At 39.6% G+C, this 16,265-nt stretch overlaps 1 protein-coding gene across 1 annotated transcript in view; it reads left to right on the forward strand.

Moving 5' to 3' along the window:
• The window catches only part of mef2ca (myocyte enhancer factor 2ca), a 26,061-nt gene continuing 9,796 nt past the window's right edge, over positions 1-16,265 (forward strand). The window contains 4 exon segments of the mRNA XM_037753845.1: positions 1-234; positions 2,471-2,566; positions 8,915-9,109; positions 11,609-11,812. Of these exon segments, the coding sequence (XP_037609773.1) occupies positions 9,056-9,109; positions 11,609-11,812 (258 nt within the window). The 5' untranslated portion in view covers positions 1-234; positions 2,471-2,566; positions 8,915-9,055.

Here is a 16,265-nt window from a genome sequence, read left to right on the forward strand (position 1 = left end):
AGACGACCTCCACTCAGTGTGGACTGAGCTCAGATCCTAACGCAGCCCGGTTTCTGGGCCTCTCTAAGCCAGCTGGTCTGGCTTAATAATATCACTTCTCTCTTTCTTTCTTTCTTTCTTTCTTTCTTTCACTCTCTTATTGTTTTTTGAATCCTTTTCTTGTTTGATACAAGAACCCACAGCTGGAGCTGCTGGGAGAACTTCCAGGTGAAGAAGACACAACGAGAAGCACTGGTGAGTGGATGGTGATGGAGGATGCATGATGTATAACTCTTCTTCTTATTGCTGGATATCTCCGGAGGGAAGAAGAACACGTTTACTAGACAGCTGAAAAAGTGTTGAAGTTGGAGATGGAAGTTTTTTGAGGAATTCAGGAGCTTTATTTTTCTATTTTTTTTTCTATTTGGATAAACTTTGCACCACATTTGTCTAGAAATCTGAGCAGAGAGAGTATCGTATAGTTGTATGATCTGACCGAGAGGGATGTGTGTGTCAGCTCTCTTTCCCATCCTGCTTGTTTTTGGGCTTTTCAGTGAGTCGGCCAGGTTTCCGCGCCGAATATCGCCGCATTTGTCTCAAAAATGTGTGACTTTTTTTCTCTTAAATTTACCGTATTAATCTCAGAGAACAGTTTTTTTTCTTTTAAAATTTGTGCATTTTTCTCATAAAATTTCCACTTTAGTCTCAGAGAATATCTACGTTATGTTTCTTAGAAATTTGTGATTTGTTTTTTCTTGCAAATGTATGATTTTATAATCTCAGAGAATATTCATGTTTTTTTTCTTGTAAAATTTGTGCATTTTTTTCTCGTAATTTTACACTTTAATCTCAGAGAATATCTTAATTATTTTTCTTGGAAATTTGTGATTTTTTTTCTTGAAAATTTACGATTTTAATCTCAGAGAATATTCTTTTTTTTGTAAAATTTGTGAATTTTTTCTCACAAATGTATGGCTTTATAATCTCAGAGAATATACAGTAGGAGAATTCAGGAAACTTTGCTAAATATTGGAGTTGGAGATGGAAAGTTTTGAGTTTTTTGAGGAGTTTTATTTTTCCTTCTTTGACCACCTGGTGGCAGAAACGAGCTGTGAACACAATTTAGACCCCAAAAAGGTTCTTTATTTGACAGTTCTAGTAAAACAGTCTTTGGCAATGAAAATCTTTGTTCTCAGGATCCTTCAACAATGCTCATAAATTATGTTTATATAAAAAGGAGAAATCACATAAAGTAAAAGCAACATGATAATCTAAGGAATAAAATAATGCAGTTCATGCAGGATTTATTATAAACACACTGATTCTCCTGATGATCACACAGATGCAGGTTTAGTGTGATTTGATTGGTTGATTCAGTTATTTGTAGGTGTCACAGTGGACGTATTAAAAGGTGAAGGGGTATGTTGGTTGTGTATGTACGGGCACTAACCCGAACGTTTTTTTGTGTTACATCACTGGTTTTGAAAGTGCAAGGAAACTAGAGCTGAAAAGATTTGTTGATTTATCGATTAGACAATTGAGAGAAAAAGTTGAAGTAATTTTTTAAAAAAAACACCAAAGTGGCTTCAGCTTCAGTTTTGGTTCCAAATGTGAATATTTGCTGGTTTTCTGAGTCTTCTAATAATAAACTGAATTTCTTTGGTCAGACAAAAAAACAACACATCCCCTTGAAACTTTTTCACATTTTTCATTATTTTCCGAAATGTTTTAGACCAAATAATTCATAGTTTTTTCTTTTATTTCTTTATTTCTTTCTTTATTTAATTGAAATGAATTGAATTTTATTGAATTTATTGATTTATTGATTTTTAAACATAAATATCAACAATTTACTGGCTACAGCTTCAGTTTCAGTTCCAAATGTGAATATTTACATTTTAAAACGTCACCTTGGACTCTTAGAAACTTTATTCACATTTCAAACTATTTTATGACATGTGGAAAATATAATAATTATAATGTTTTATACCAAATAATTAATAGTTTTTATTATTTATTGAATTGAATTTATTGAATTTATTTATTTATTTTTAAACAAAAATATCAACGATATACTGTCTACAGCTTCAGTTCTGATATTCCCGAATATGAATATTTGCATTTTATAACATCACCTTGGACTCTTAGAAACTGTATTCACTATTCTATGACGTGTGTAAAATCTAATAATCAGTTGCAGCTCTGCTGTTATCCATCATTAAATAGAGGTAAAGTGAAGTGGTGGTCTGAAGGTGCACTGCCAGTCTCCTCCACTGGGAGGCAGCAAAGAACCTCATCTGGACCTGTTGAACATTAAAGAGTTAAAATAATGAACTTTTATAATCCATTAACTTTGTTTTCTTCAGTCTTTATAATGAAAACTAAATATCTCATCATGACTCTTCTTCTTCTTCTCTTCTTGTGGGTGTTTCTGCGCGTGCGTGTCGGTGCACGTGTGTGTGTGATGATGCCTCCTCCTCCTGACGTCCAGGTGCTCGAGACTCACTCACGGATGGACTGAACCCGCAGGACGGAGACACGCAGAGAGACACGCAGAGAGACAACCAGTCCTGCAGAGAAGAGACAGGTGAGCTGCAGCTGGTTTATAGTGTGCGTGAACTGTGCGTGTTTGTGCTCTTTTATCTTGCTTTTATATGTGTAAAGCACTTTGAATTGCCTTTGTGTATGAAATGTTGCTATATGGAGAACTTCCTCTCTCCGCTCCGGTTGTTCAGCGGGTAGTCGCTAGTTTTCAGCCCGGGGAAGGAGCTCTGTTGACGGGCTTAGTGCGGAGCGGCGGACCGGTCGACTTCCAGGCTGCTGGAAACAACTTTTTTTTAATATGAGGAATATAAAGTTCATCAGCAACACTTGGTGAGATGATTTAAAAAATGTAAACAGAGTTTTTGGTTATAAACTGATAGTTATAGTTGGGAGAAAGTTTTTATAGGGGAGACCGGGGGCAATGGTAACATCTCAATTATCTCCAATCAGAAACTCATTATGGTCTGTCATGATCCCTCTCTGACGGCCATTTTTTATTTTAATAACTTAAGAAAAGTGTTTTTTTGTTCAATTTAATTATATTTGGGATATATATGGCGACAGAAAAAAAATTAGGAGAGCAAAACCCCATAAAAGCTTATCAAATATGCTGCGAGCTCCGTGTTTTTAGCCTTTATTTGTTTACATTTTAGTAAATAATCACCATTAAAAGTATGCCGAATTATCTATTAGCATTTCCTGTTTGCAGTGTACTCATGGATGTACAGATAACTATCACTGGATTACTGTGATACTGAAGGAAACTTAAAAACGTGACTATTCTCAGGCGAGTTCTGCAGCTCTTGTCTCTTCTCTAAGTTGATTTATCTGCGTTTATTCTGGAAGGACATCAGAGATAATGATATCTATCAGGAAGTGTATAAGTCCCACTGAATGATATCAAGATGTGTTTCATGTCCGTGTGTTCAGATTTGAGTCTGTGTCCTATAAAGATGTTGCAAATGTGTGATATCATTCCCGTATGCTGAGCATGTGGCGTGGTGTCTGTGCCACAGAGTGACTCATTGACTGCTTATAGAGGGGCATCCCTCACCAAACCACAGAGATGAGATCAGGTTACCTGCTTCCACATCGGACACCCTTAAAAGAAGGACTTTAATTTAGCCTCTGTTTGTTTTTTCAAGTTGATGAAACACAGTGCTTCTCCTCATATATCATGCATCCAAACATGAAGTTAAGTATTGTGATTCGATATTACGATATTGCGATTTTTGTTAACTTTTTTAACACTAGTCCAGCGGTCAGCAACCTGCGGCTCTTCAGCTCCTCTCCAGTGGATCTTTAAAACAATGGAAATGTGGAAATGAATAACTGTTTATGTTTACATTTTCAATTTTATTTATCATTATTGTAGGTCTATGGTACGACGGTACGACGGAGTATTAGGGCCACATTGAGGAAAAAAATAAATCTGAGATTTAGAGAATAAAGTCATAATATTATAAAGTAGTAATTTTACGTGTTTTCTTTTTTCTCGCAAAACTATGACTTTATTGTTGTTATATTACGACTTTTTTTCTCGTGAAGTTATGACTTTATTGTTGTTATATTACGACTTTTTTCTCGTGAAGTTATAACTTTTTACTCGTTATATTACGACTTTTTTCTCGTTTTATTACGACTTTTTTTTCTCGTGAAGTTATGACTTTATTCTCGTAATATTCTGACTTTATTGTGTAAATCTCAGATGTTTTTTCCCTCAATGTGGCCCTAATACTCCGTAGTACATTATCTCTTTGGCCCTCACTGCATTAGACTTATATACTATATACTTAGACTATAAACTGTGTTACCTTCATCACAATGATCACATGTTTTGCGGCTCCAGACAGATTATTAGAAATCTTAGGGGTAAAAGCGCTGCAGAACTCGCCTGAGAATAGTCCCGTTTTTAACTTTCCTTCAGTATCACAGTAATTCAGTGATAGTTGTCTGAACATCCATGAGTACACTGCAAACAGGAACTACTAAGAGATAATTCAGCATACTTTAAATGACAGTTTGCAAATGCTGGAGAGACACTCCTCCACCGAGGGCGCTGCCACATGTCACCCATTAGCTCTCTGCTGTGGAGACACACAACATGCACAGCTCACATGAATCTCTCTGAGGTTTGAGCGTGTTGGAAACTAATAACCGTCAGTAAGCGAGGGAGCAGCTGAGGACTGCGTGAGACGGCTGATTTCCATCTCTCTCCGTCGTGTTATTGTTGTTTTGGGGTAAAAAGTTCATTCCTTTTATTTCTGGCGTCCTTGTGCTTTACGCTGCGTCTATAAATAACCAGGAGGGTTTGTTCATGTGAGGGTGAGCTGAGTGGAGATCTGCTGTCATCCTGGAAAACAGATCAAGAGCTGCATTAAATCACACCTACAGATCCGGCGACACACTCACGCAGACTGATTCTTATTGTTTTATGCAATCGTCCCTCAACGTCTCCTAAAAGTCCCTTCTTTTCTTTTTTACGACAACATGCTGAGTGTGCTCGTCTGCGAGCGCTCTAAATTTAAACCGTGTTGATCCGTGGGCGGCGAGGCAGCGTGACTCAGACTCCAGATATTCATGTAACGCTCTCCGGACGGCGTGTCGCTGCTCGCTGCACACAGACATGATCAAAGTGTTTGCTTTGTTTTGGCAAAACACGTCAATCATCTGCTCATAATGTGGGAGGGTAATGATAGTTGTCTTTGCTGATTGATTGGTTGTTTATTATCCAGATTAATCGGTTAGTTTCCACATCCCAAAGTGACTTCTTCATGTTACTTGTTTTGTTCGACCAACAGTCTGAAATCAAAGATTATTCAATTTACAATCACATGAAACAGAGAAAAGCAGCGTTTGAGGAGCTGGAAAGAGAATAACTGTCCTTCTCTGCTTCATTAATGAATCGACTGTCTGTCGATTGGTTGTTCGACAAACTACTTAACAGACCAATCCATTCAAACCCAGTTCTTTAAGGTATCACCCAGTTCAACCGTGGCTCGTTGATGTGATTTAATGAAGTTAACGCCATAATAATAACTTTATGCAATTTCTTTAACACATGAACACAACATCTCAGGTTGTAGCGGCTCAGTGTTAAAACCAGAGTGAAGATCCTGGTATCATATGAAAGTAGAAAACCTGATGAATCCATCGGTACCAACCAGGTCATTAGTGATGCACCGATACCGGTATTGGGTCCGATACTGGTATCGGGTCCGATACTGTGCTCTTGTACTCGTACTCGCAAAACGGCACGATACCACTTTACGGCAGTGTGATGTTAACCTCTCGCACCGCCTCGTATGGGGGACTCCCCAGCCTGCCGTGTGTCGCTCACACCCTCCAGCTGGCTGTTAACGAGGGTCTTTAGACACAGAGAAGTACTCGTATCGGTACTCGGTATCGGAGAGTACCCAAATGTAAGTACTTGTATTCGGTCTGAAATAAAGTGGTATCGGTGCATCACTAGTACCAACCAGGTCAGACTAGCTGGTCATGAAGGAGGTTAAATAACGCTCCAAACTTACACTAAAGTTTGGTGAGGAAAAACTGTCATGTCCATTTCCAAAGGGTTCCCTTGACCTCTGACCTCCAGATCAGTGAATGTAAATGGGTTCTATGGGTACCCACGAGTCTCCCCTTTACAGACATGCCCACTTTATGATAATCACATGCAGTTTGGGGCAAGTCATAGTCAAGTCAGCACACTGACACACTGACAGCTGTTGTTGCCTGTTGGGCTGCAGTTTGCCATGTTATGATTGGAGCATATTGTTTTATGCTAAATGCAGTACCTGTGAGGGTTTCTGGATCAATATATGTTATTGATTTGTGTTAATTGATTTACAATAATAAATATATACATACATTTAGCATAAAGCTCTGAGACAGGGCACTTCCTGAATGTCTGTGGCGTTTCACACCGCACTAGTTAGCCTAGCGACTAGCAGACGTCTCCTTACTCAGAGCTCTTCTACTCTTAGTAGGTTTCCACGCCTCGAGGTTTTGGACTGTTGGTCGAACAAAATAAGACATTTCTAAATGTCCCTCTGGGAAACAGATGTGTTATAGATCAAATAATCATCAGATCAATAATCAGATAATAATAATAATAGAAATAATGTAAATCTGAGTAACTTTAATAACGATGTTGGTCGAGAGGCGAAGCATCATTTGAAGAACTGTATTATCTTAAAGGGAACACCTTCGTCATCCTCTTACGTCTTCACCAATCCTAGTTTCATTTCCTCCCGTGTGCCTGAAGGCCGCCGCCTCTCTTCTTCTTCTTCTTCTCCTGCTGCCGTGACGACGGCAGGAAGCTGCCAACAGAACCTGCCGTGTGTGTTTGTGTCGGCGTGTGAACATCCAGTTAACTCGGCGACCCGAGCTCTTAATCTCCACCTCAGGACCAAAACACGGGTCACATGGCACACACACACACACACACACGCACACACACACACACGCACACACAGTGCATGCACTGATAGTCCTGCTCATGTCCGTCTGTAATCTGACAGGATAACACACAGTTTCCTCTGTGATTCACTGAAGAGCTGTCGACTGCTAACAGAGAACATCACATTCCTGGTAGGCGTCTGTTCTTAGACTTCTCCTCACGGTGATGCCGCGCTGACAGCCGTTACCGGGAGAGTTCGGTTGTTATGAAGTGGGGTTGTATGAGGTTCCATAGTCAGTGTTTTACCTACAGTAGAAACAGACAGGAGAACCAGACAGTAGAACCAGACAGGAGAACCAGCCAGGAGAACCAGACAGGAGAACCAGCCAGGAGAACCAGCCAGGAGAACCAGACAGGAGAACCAGCCAGGAGAACCAGACAGGAGAACCAGCACGGAGCTGTCGGAACTGAAGCCGTTATCTGTGCTCTCTTCAAAGCCACCAGACTCCATTCACATAAACAGTGACTTTCAGAACCCGTGAGCTGCCTCCATCGGTTAGTTCGTTAGTTTGTGTTATTGTACGACTTTGGTGAATCTGAACTAACGCTGTAAAGCACCAAAGATTTGGTGATTTGTTCTCTGTTTCCTTCATATTGTGGTTTTTGGTTTGTGACACCACTTCCTACTGGACACGTACGTTAAAACCCCAAAATCCATACAATTGAAAAGAAACACACCTGACGTTGGACGTTTGCTTACGTGCAGCCCGGAGAAGCAGAACTCCAGCTTTAGCGGCCCACCCAAGTAAAGTGTACGTATTTGTATTTTTGAAATATTTCGGCCTTTTATCTGACACTTTTCCGACATTTTTCTGATTACTTCTTTTTTTTTTTTACTTTTCCTACATTTTTCAATTTTTTTAATTTTTTTACTTTTCCGACATTTTTCTGACTTTTTTTTTTTTTTTTCACTTTTCAGATTTTTTTTGGACTTTATTTTTTTTTACTTTTCCGACATTTTTCAGATTTTTTTTTTTTTACTTTTCAGATTTTTTTCTGACTTTATTTTTCTGGACACATTTTTCGGAAGTATTTCGAAAAAAATTTCCGGACACTTATTGGAAAAGTTTCCGACATTTTTTTAGACATCGACACATACTGTATGTTGGACCTTTCTTCGGCCTATTTTCTGCTTTTTGTAATTTTTCTCATCTCATTTTTCTGTCAGTTTTTGAATGAAAATGAGAATAATTATGTAAAAATGATCATTCCCATTAATATCGCGAATCATATCACAATTAGAATATCAGTCAAACAGCGCTGTGTACTGAATGATTATTCTCATTGAGTAGGTCGTTGTACAGCAGCTAAAAGACTTTTCAATTGGGGCATCATTACTCCTTTCTGCTATTTCTTTTATGTTTCCATGTTCCTGTCTCTGAGAAGCACGTTGCATTGCATCTTTTTGTGCTGTATAAATAAAGTTGTGTTATTAAAGACGTGGATCTCAGCCAATCACGTTTCCCGTCTCCACCCAGAGAGGAAGTTCTCTGGCGAGCGGTAAAAACTAAATCCCGTCTTGTGAAAGCTGTTGTTTTTCTGATGGAGCTGAACTCGTCTCTCTGTATTATTTGCATTGTGTAATGCCCGATTGGTTCACTTCCTCCCGAGGGTACGGTCCCCCCCTGAGGAAGCTGGGTGTGTCGGGGGGGCGCAGCAGCAGTGAATGGACGGGCACGCCAGCAGACAACACGCTGCCTGTCTGTGCGTGCACGGCGGTTAAACTCTGCTTTATAGCGTCACATGACACGACTCACACGCAATCCAGCTTTTAGTCATTAAATGTGTTCATACATGTTTGAGTCTTTAAACCAGTTTGTCCTCCTGCAGGCGTGGACGGGGACGTGGACGGGGACGGGGAAGGGACGGGGACGTGGACGGGGACGGATCCATTTCATGATTGTCTTTTATTTGATGTGTTTCTTAAAGGAGCTGTTTCAGGACTGAAAAGTGAAAAACTGTGAGCACCTGGAAGTCAATCAGAGGAGCCAGAGGAGAAGAAGAAGAAGAAGAAGAAGAAGAAGAAGAAGAAGACGTCTGTTAGAAAAGAGGAAGAACAGAGCAGCCGAGATGGGGAGGAAAAAGATCCAGATAGCACGGATCATGGACGAACGGAACAGACATGTGAGTAAACCTTTAACCCCCGACAGGATGAACTTTAGTCACTTTTATATTAACGTCACAACGGCAGTCTGTCAGGGACGGACACCTGCTAGAGCTACACACCTAAACACCTGTATACCTACACACCTACACACCTACACACCTACACACCTGTACACCTGTACACCTACCACCATGCCGCTTCCTCTCGTGAAACAGCTGTTTAACATCTGTATAAATGAATAAAGTCGCTCTGACGGACCGATGAAACTGATGAAACTGATGAAACCGGTCATGTTACGCTTTCTCCGTCTGAAAAGAAGCTTTAACACAGAAACACATCCATCACGCTGCAGTTCCTCAGACTGCTGACATCACGTCATGTGATCCTCACCAGCGATACGACAGCTGAGTAATGAGAGCTGATCGTCGGTGGGCGTCACACACACATGAACACACACACACACACACATGAACACACACACACACATGAACACACACACAAGTGTTTTCTGTTCGTCTCTTCCTGTTATGACAGGAAATGCAGCCACATGTGTTTCCTGACCGCCGTCAGCGGGGCAGCGCTGACCTTGTCACCTCGTCATCGTCACCGTCACCGTCACCGTCCTCTGGATATACCATGTTTACTACTTTATCTTTAGAGGAGCCGTCTGTTTATAACTTTTAGCTCCTCTGTTATAATCAAAAGACTTTATTTTCATAACTCTGGTTATAATAATATAATACTGACATGTGGGAACAATATTACTAAAATATAATAACAATAATAATATTGCAACAAACACGAGCAGTCAGACGATCAGACATGTTGGAAACAAACCTTCAGGTTAATTAAAATGATTTAGTGGAGATGTCCTACACAACATATTATACGGGTTTTTTTTTACCTTTTTTTTACTTTTTTTCGGACCTCTTTTGGACATTTTTTCAGACCTTTTTTGGACATTTTTCGACCTATTTTGGATATTTTTTGGACATTTTTTCGGACATTTTTGGTCCTCCTTTAACTTTTTTGAACAGATAACAAATGTGCGATTAATTTGGGATTAATCACAATTAACTCTGGACAATCATGCGATTAATGATGAGTAAATATTGTAACCGATTGACAGCCCTAATACCAAAACAACCGATGTGTTTATGATTAATTTGTTTACAAGAGCACAAAGTTCTTCATAGATTTAGATTCGTAAAAAAAAAAAAAAAAAAAAAAGACGACGGCTCGACTGCGAGACTTCCCGTGGACTGAAGGATCACTGACGATGATCAGGAGGCCGATCAGTTTCCTCCTCTTCCAGGCGTCCCGTCGGTCTCCTTTCTGTTTCAGTCAAATATTGAATATCGATTATCAGCCTCTTGAAACGTTGAGTCGTGTAATCCGTCACAGCGAACGTCGTTTAGTTCCATTATTCATGTGTGGTGAAGCTCTTTAAGTGCAGATTGATTTTAACCGTCTGCTCGGTGAGTTTCTGGAAGTGGAAATGTTTGATTCATGTTCTGAATGATTATTAGTCATAATGTCGTAACCGTGGCGATGGTAGACTCACCGCCAGCTGAGAGGTTGTGAAACGGTGTCGGTGTCGGCTCCTCTAGAAGTCACTAGTCTGATTGATCTCAACCTCTCGACGTCATGGAACAGTACTACACTACCCACAATCCTAAGTGTAACAGCGACGTCTCTGATTGGTGGAGCTCGCTGTTACCATGGAGATGTTTACCGTACCCGTGAGAGTAGTAGTGAGAGATCGTGGTGCTCCTGTATTTCACACCGGACCAACACGGCGGCTGGTTGGGAAACTTTCTTTAAAGATCCGATACGAATATTCACCCAAACGTGTTTCTGGAAACATTTCACTCAAAATAACTTTTTAAATTAAATATTGTGTTCTGGCCTACGCATCATATTCTACACACTTAAGAAGACATATTTGTTTGGTAAAGATTCCCACAATTCCCCATTATCATTTTTCTGACATTTTTTTCCTCGTTTTTCTGACATTTTTCAGACTTTTTTAAATTTTTAAAATTTTTCATGCAGTTGGTGAATCTGTCTTCATTTTAGATCGTTAGCTGTTAGTTTACGGTTTAGTTTCCAGAGGCAGCGAGTCGCCTTTCGCAATGGTTTATGGGATGAGTAGTTTGTTCACTTTTAAAATAATTATGTAATGTAATGCGTTATTATCGCGTTAACTTTAACAGCACTAAATATTACACTAAAAGCCATACAGTACATGTGAAAAAGGAAAAGTCAGAGTATCATACATAAGTCAGTAGGATCCATCCTCTGAGGAACATGAACGTCAATAGCTGCTGCTGAAGTTGGACAAAGAGGCAAAAAAACAACACAGTAGAATAGTTTAATAAACGTACAACATCACTGGTCATTATATAACGCAGATAATAATAACGCGTCAGAATAAATCAGATCTGAATCCACCAATAAAGACCTTTTTATATTTATATTTATATATTTATTTCTGTCCTCCGTCTGTCCTCCAGGTGACGTTCACCAAGCGTAAGTTTGGTCTGATGAAGAAGGCGTACGAGCTGAGCGTGTTGTGCGACTGCGAGATCGCCCTCATCATCTTCAACAGCACCAACAAGCTGTTCCAATACGCCAGCACCGACATGGACAAAGTTCTGCTCAAATACACCGAGTACAACGAGCCCCACGAGAGCCGGACCAACTCCGACATCGTGGACGTAAGTAACTCACAAATATACACAAATATACACAAATATACGCACAGGCAGCAGCTCTAAAGCTGAAACGATTGATCGGTTAATTGGAAGAGTCATTTTTAACCTAAAATGGCCAAAAATAAGCTTCTTAAATGTGAATATTCTCTGTTTTTTCTTGATGCACTTGTCCAGAAGTGAATAAATACGAGTCTATTAATTGATTTAATCAATTAGCAAAATTATTTTAATTATTAATTAGTGGTTTAAGTCATTTTTCAAGCTGAAACAGTCATTGGTTCCAGCTTCTCTATTATAAGAATTTCCTTCTTTTCTTTGTTTTTATGTGACAATAAACTGAATATCTTTAGGTTTTAGACTGTTGGTCGGATAAAATATGACATCACATTGTTTATATAATAATTATAATGGACGTTTTTCACTTTTTTCAAACATTTTTATAGACAAAACAGTTAAATATTTATATTAAATGTTAATAATTGCTGTTTTTCTTAGTATTCTTTAATTGTAAACTACATTTTTTTTTTAAATTTTAGACTGTTGGTCGGATAAAATATGACTTTTGAAGACAACACATTGTTCATATAATAATTATGATGGACGTTTTTCACTTTTTTCAAACATTTTTATAGACAAAACAGTTAAATATTTATATTAAATGTTAATATTTGCTGGCTCTTTGAGTATAAAGTGAATATTCTTTGAGTTCTGAATAAGACGTCGGCTTGGACTCTTTGAAATCGTGATTTTCTAGATGACTAATCGATTCATCATGAAGTGAATCGGCAGATTAATCCATAAAGAAAACAGCGATTAGCTGCAGTGTGTAGAGAGAGTGAATGTGTGTGACAGCGTTACTGTGTGTACGGACTCATGTAACAGTGTGAGTAGAAACACACACTCACACTCACACACAATCTGTGGACGTTTGCTGAGCACACCGTGTCGCCAAGGTCGAGCTTAAGATGTCAGAGGTCAAGGAGCAGGAAGGAGTCGGCTGCTGCAACGCGTCTCGAGACGTCTGTCAAACTATTGATTCTGATTGGAGACATTTAGTGTGAACTTTTCTACATTATATAACTATAAATAACTCAATAACTCTCACAGTGAACCGGTTATAAAAGTTGTGATTGACGCCTACAAAGTTTTGTGGCGTCACCCCGTGTCCTGTTGTGTGCACACGTGCGGTCGCACCTGAGCTTGTGTCCGCCACGCGACCCGCCACATGGCCTCCTGGCCGGCGGCCCCACCGACAGAACCGGGCTTACTTACACGCTCTGATCCTCTGTAATCCATCGCAATCCCGTTTAGCTCGTTACTCTAATCCGTCTTCATCTCTGCAGCGTGAACCTGGCCGGCTTATTTACTGCTGCGTCCACGTTCAGCCGCTCTCTCTCTGCTACTTCCTGTTCCTGTCTCGTAGGGATGTAACGGTACACAAAGTTCACACTGTGCCGTGATTTAATATCAATAAACGGATCATAATGATGCTGAAATAACGACATAATGATGCCGAACTCATGCTTTGTCAGGTCTGTTACCATGACGACAAGCAAACAACTTTTAACATGCAGGCTATGCAGCTGCTCCATCAACACTCAACATGAAGTCATCTAGGCAGAAATACGGACACAGCTTCACGCAAATTTATATTATTATTATTATTATTATAACATTCTACAGTTGCTCATTGGCCATAATTCTCACTTTAACAGTTAAGGCACTTGGCATATTGTCAATAAAAGACAAATAAATAACAAAAATACATTACAGGAATGTCTGTAAAACTTTCCCGGTAAAACTCGCGCTCCAGACGTTCTGTTCGGCGTGCGCAAGTAGTAAATATAAACAACTGTTTGGGTCGCAGAGCGTACCGAAAGGATGCTGCTGACCGAACCGAACGTCCTGTACCGAAGTACTTAGTACCTAAGTTATACTTACTGTTACGCTTCGTCCACACTGGGAACGTCAGGAGCGCGTGGTGGCTGGGTCACGTGGTGGCTGCGTGATTCACGCGTCGGGTGTCCACACCAGCTGTGTTTCTGCTGCTGCTGTCAGCTCTTTCTTTCTACATAGAGTTTGCCTTTTAATGGCCGTTTCAATTCATTATAAATATCATTTATATTTATTTTTAGACAAAGAAAGGTTAAGAAACGTGTGGTAATTTGTAAAATAATAGTTATAATCCACAATTAAAACCCTGTACTTTATTAATTCATGGAGCTCTCCAAGTCATTGCATGTTCTACAACACTGTCCGGCAAATATTTCAGAATAAAAGCCTCCTTGTGTTAGCAAATGAAGGAATTCTGTGCACAGAAAAAAAAAAACGCTTGAGGGCTTTTATTTTGAAATGAAAGCAGAAAGTGTTGATTTAAAAATAAATCTTTACTTTTTTTTTTTATCTCCGTAACATTTTCTACAGATAGAGATGTAAACTGTAGTAATGTAGCTGATATGATGTTAATAATCAGTCAATAGATCACTTTCACTGTCTGTTGTTGTTGTGAAACGCGCGGCTCGCGTCAAAAATAGGAAAGACCTCTATTCTCTAGAAGAGACGCAGCTGAGACACAGTTATGGTTAAGTTCCAATACTTTTTTCCAAGACTGATTGTGATATCTGCATGTCGTCTTTTTAATTTATTTACGACCAAAAAACAACTTCATAATCGCGCTGATGAAGGCAGGATGGCTGCAAACATTTGGGGAATAATTCACCGTAGATTAGATCAAAGTTGTGCTTTTTATTTGGTCTCTGGACTCGTGTTGAAGCTCACGCTGCTGAACGCTGCTGAACGCTGCTGAACGCTGCTGAACGCTGCTGAACGCTGGCGTGCACCTCGCTGTGCATGTGATTCATTCACTCGGCCAGCACGCCGTCTGCTTAATCTGGCTGCTCTCTGATTGGATGATGAAGGGGATCTCTGAGAGGCATGTGTAACCTCTCGGGGTAAAGCAACAACAACACATGGCGCCGAACGCTGCCAAGGTCACGCTCGCTGAGTCGGAGAGAGAGAGAGAGAGAGAGAGAGGAACAAGCTCCTCTGAGCTGATGGTTCCAGGTTTAAAGGAGTCAGGTGAGCCGAGCGTAGCTTAGCATAAAGACTGGAAGCAGGTGGAAACAGCTAGCCTGGCTCTAAAGTTCAGAAATACACCGATCAATACATCTGAAGCAGCAGGTGTTAATCAGTGAACCTCGGAGGTGTTGGTAGGCGTGTTATTAAACGTTATACAGAGCCAGACTAGCTGTTTCCTCCCCTCCCAGTCTTTATGCTAAGCTAAATGTTTGAATTAAAATAGTTAATTGATTCCGTGCTGACCATCACAAATCTCCGATACGTTCAGTGCTTCAAGACGCTGAATCAGAGCTTTAAAACGGGTATTAAGTCGTGTTTGTGTCCAATATCTACTCGTCTTTTAGCTCTGGTTTTGGTCTCCACCACACTAAAATTGGCGTGTGCACATTTTGTAGAAACGTGGTCGTTAGGAGGTAACTTAAAGGGTGATTTCTGTATCTTTCATGCCCGTGTGTTTTGTGTCTAAGTGACTAATGGAGACAACACTTTCTGACATTGGTTCAGTATTGAAGGAGAACGCTGCAGCCGCTTAACGTAACGGCAACTCCTCACCGTCAATGTTTACGTCCGCTAAAAGTTCTTGTTTCTGCTGCTGCCAGGCTCAGGTTGTGTTGGAAAGTCTTCTTCTTGTTGTCGTATTTTGGATGTATTGTGTTGTTATCAATCGTGGCTGCGTGGGCGTTTTTGTCATTGCCTTGTGGTCACTTGTTTTGGGCTTATTGCTATTTTGTTGAATATTTTTTGACCAATTTTAATTAAAAGTACAAAAATCTAAAAATACATCTATATTAGGGCTGTCAATCGATTAATATATTTAATAGTGATTAATCACAAATTAATCACACATGTTTTACCTGTTCAAAATGTACCTTAAAGGGAGATTAGTCAAGTATTTAATACTCTTATCAACATGGGAGTGGACAAATATGCTGCTTTATGCAAATGTATGTATATATTTATTATTGTAAATCAATTAACAACACAAAACAATGACAGATATTGATCCAGAAACCCTCACAGGTACTGCATTTAGCATAAAACAATATGCTCCAATCATAACATGGCAAACTGCAGCCCAACAGACTAAAACAATGTCTGTAAAAAAGACAGAGAAAAGTCTGAAATTAAAAAAAATCTGAAAAATGTCCCAAAAAAAATTGTAAAAGTTTCCGAAAAATTATCAAAAAAATTACAAAAAAAATCTGATAAATGTCTGAAAAATGCAGAAGAAAAGTCCAACATGTGTCTGAAAAAAGTCAAAAAAATTCAGATAAATGTCGGAACATTGTTCGTACATTTCTCGCCAATGCAACACTTTGTGTAAGTGTTGAGCGTTATTTAACCTCCTTCAGTTTCATATGAGACCAGTATCTTCACT

This window comes from Sebastes umbrosus, chromosome 19 (assembly GCF_015220745.1).
Source record: "Sebastes umbrosus isolate fSebUmb1 chromosome 19, fSebUmb1.pri, whole genome shotgun sequence".
NCBI lineage: Eukaryota > Metazoa > Chordata > Actinopteri > Perciformes > Sebastidae > Sebastes > Sebastes umbrosus.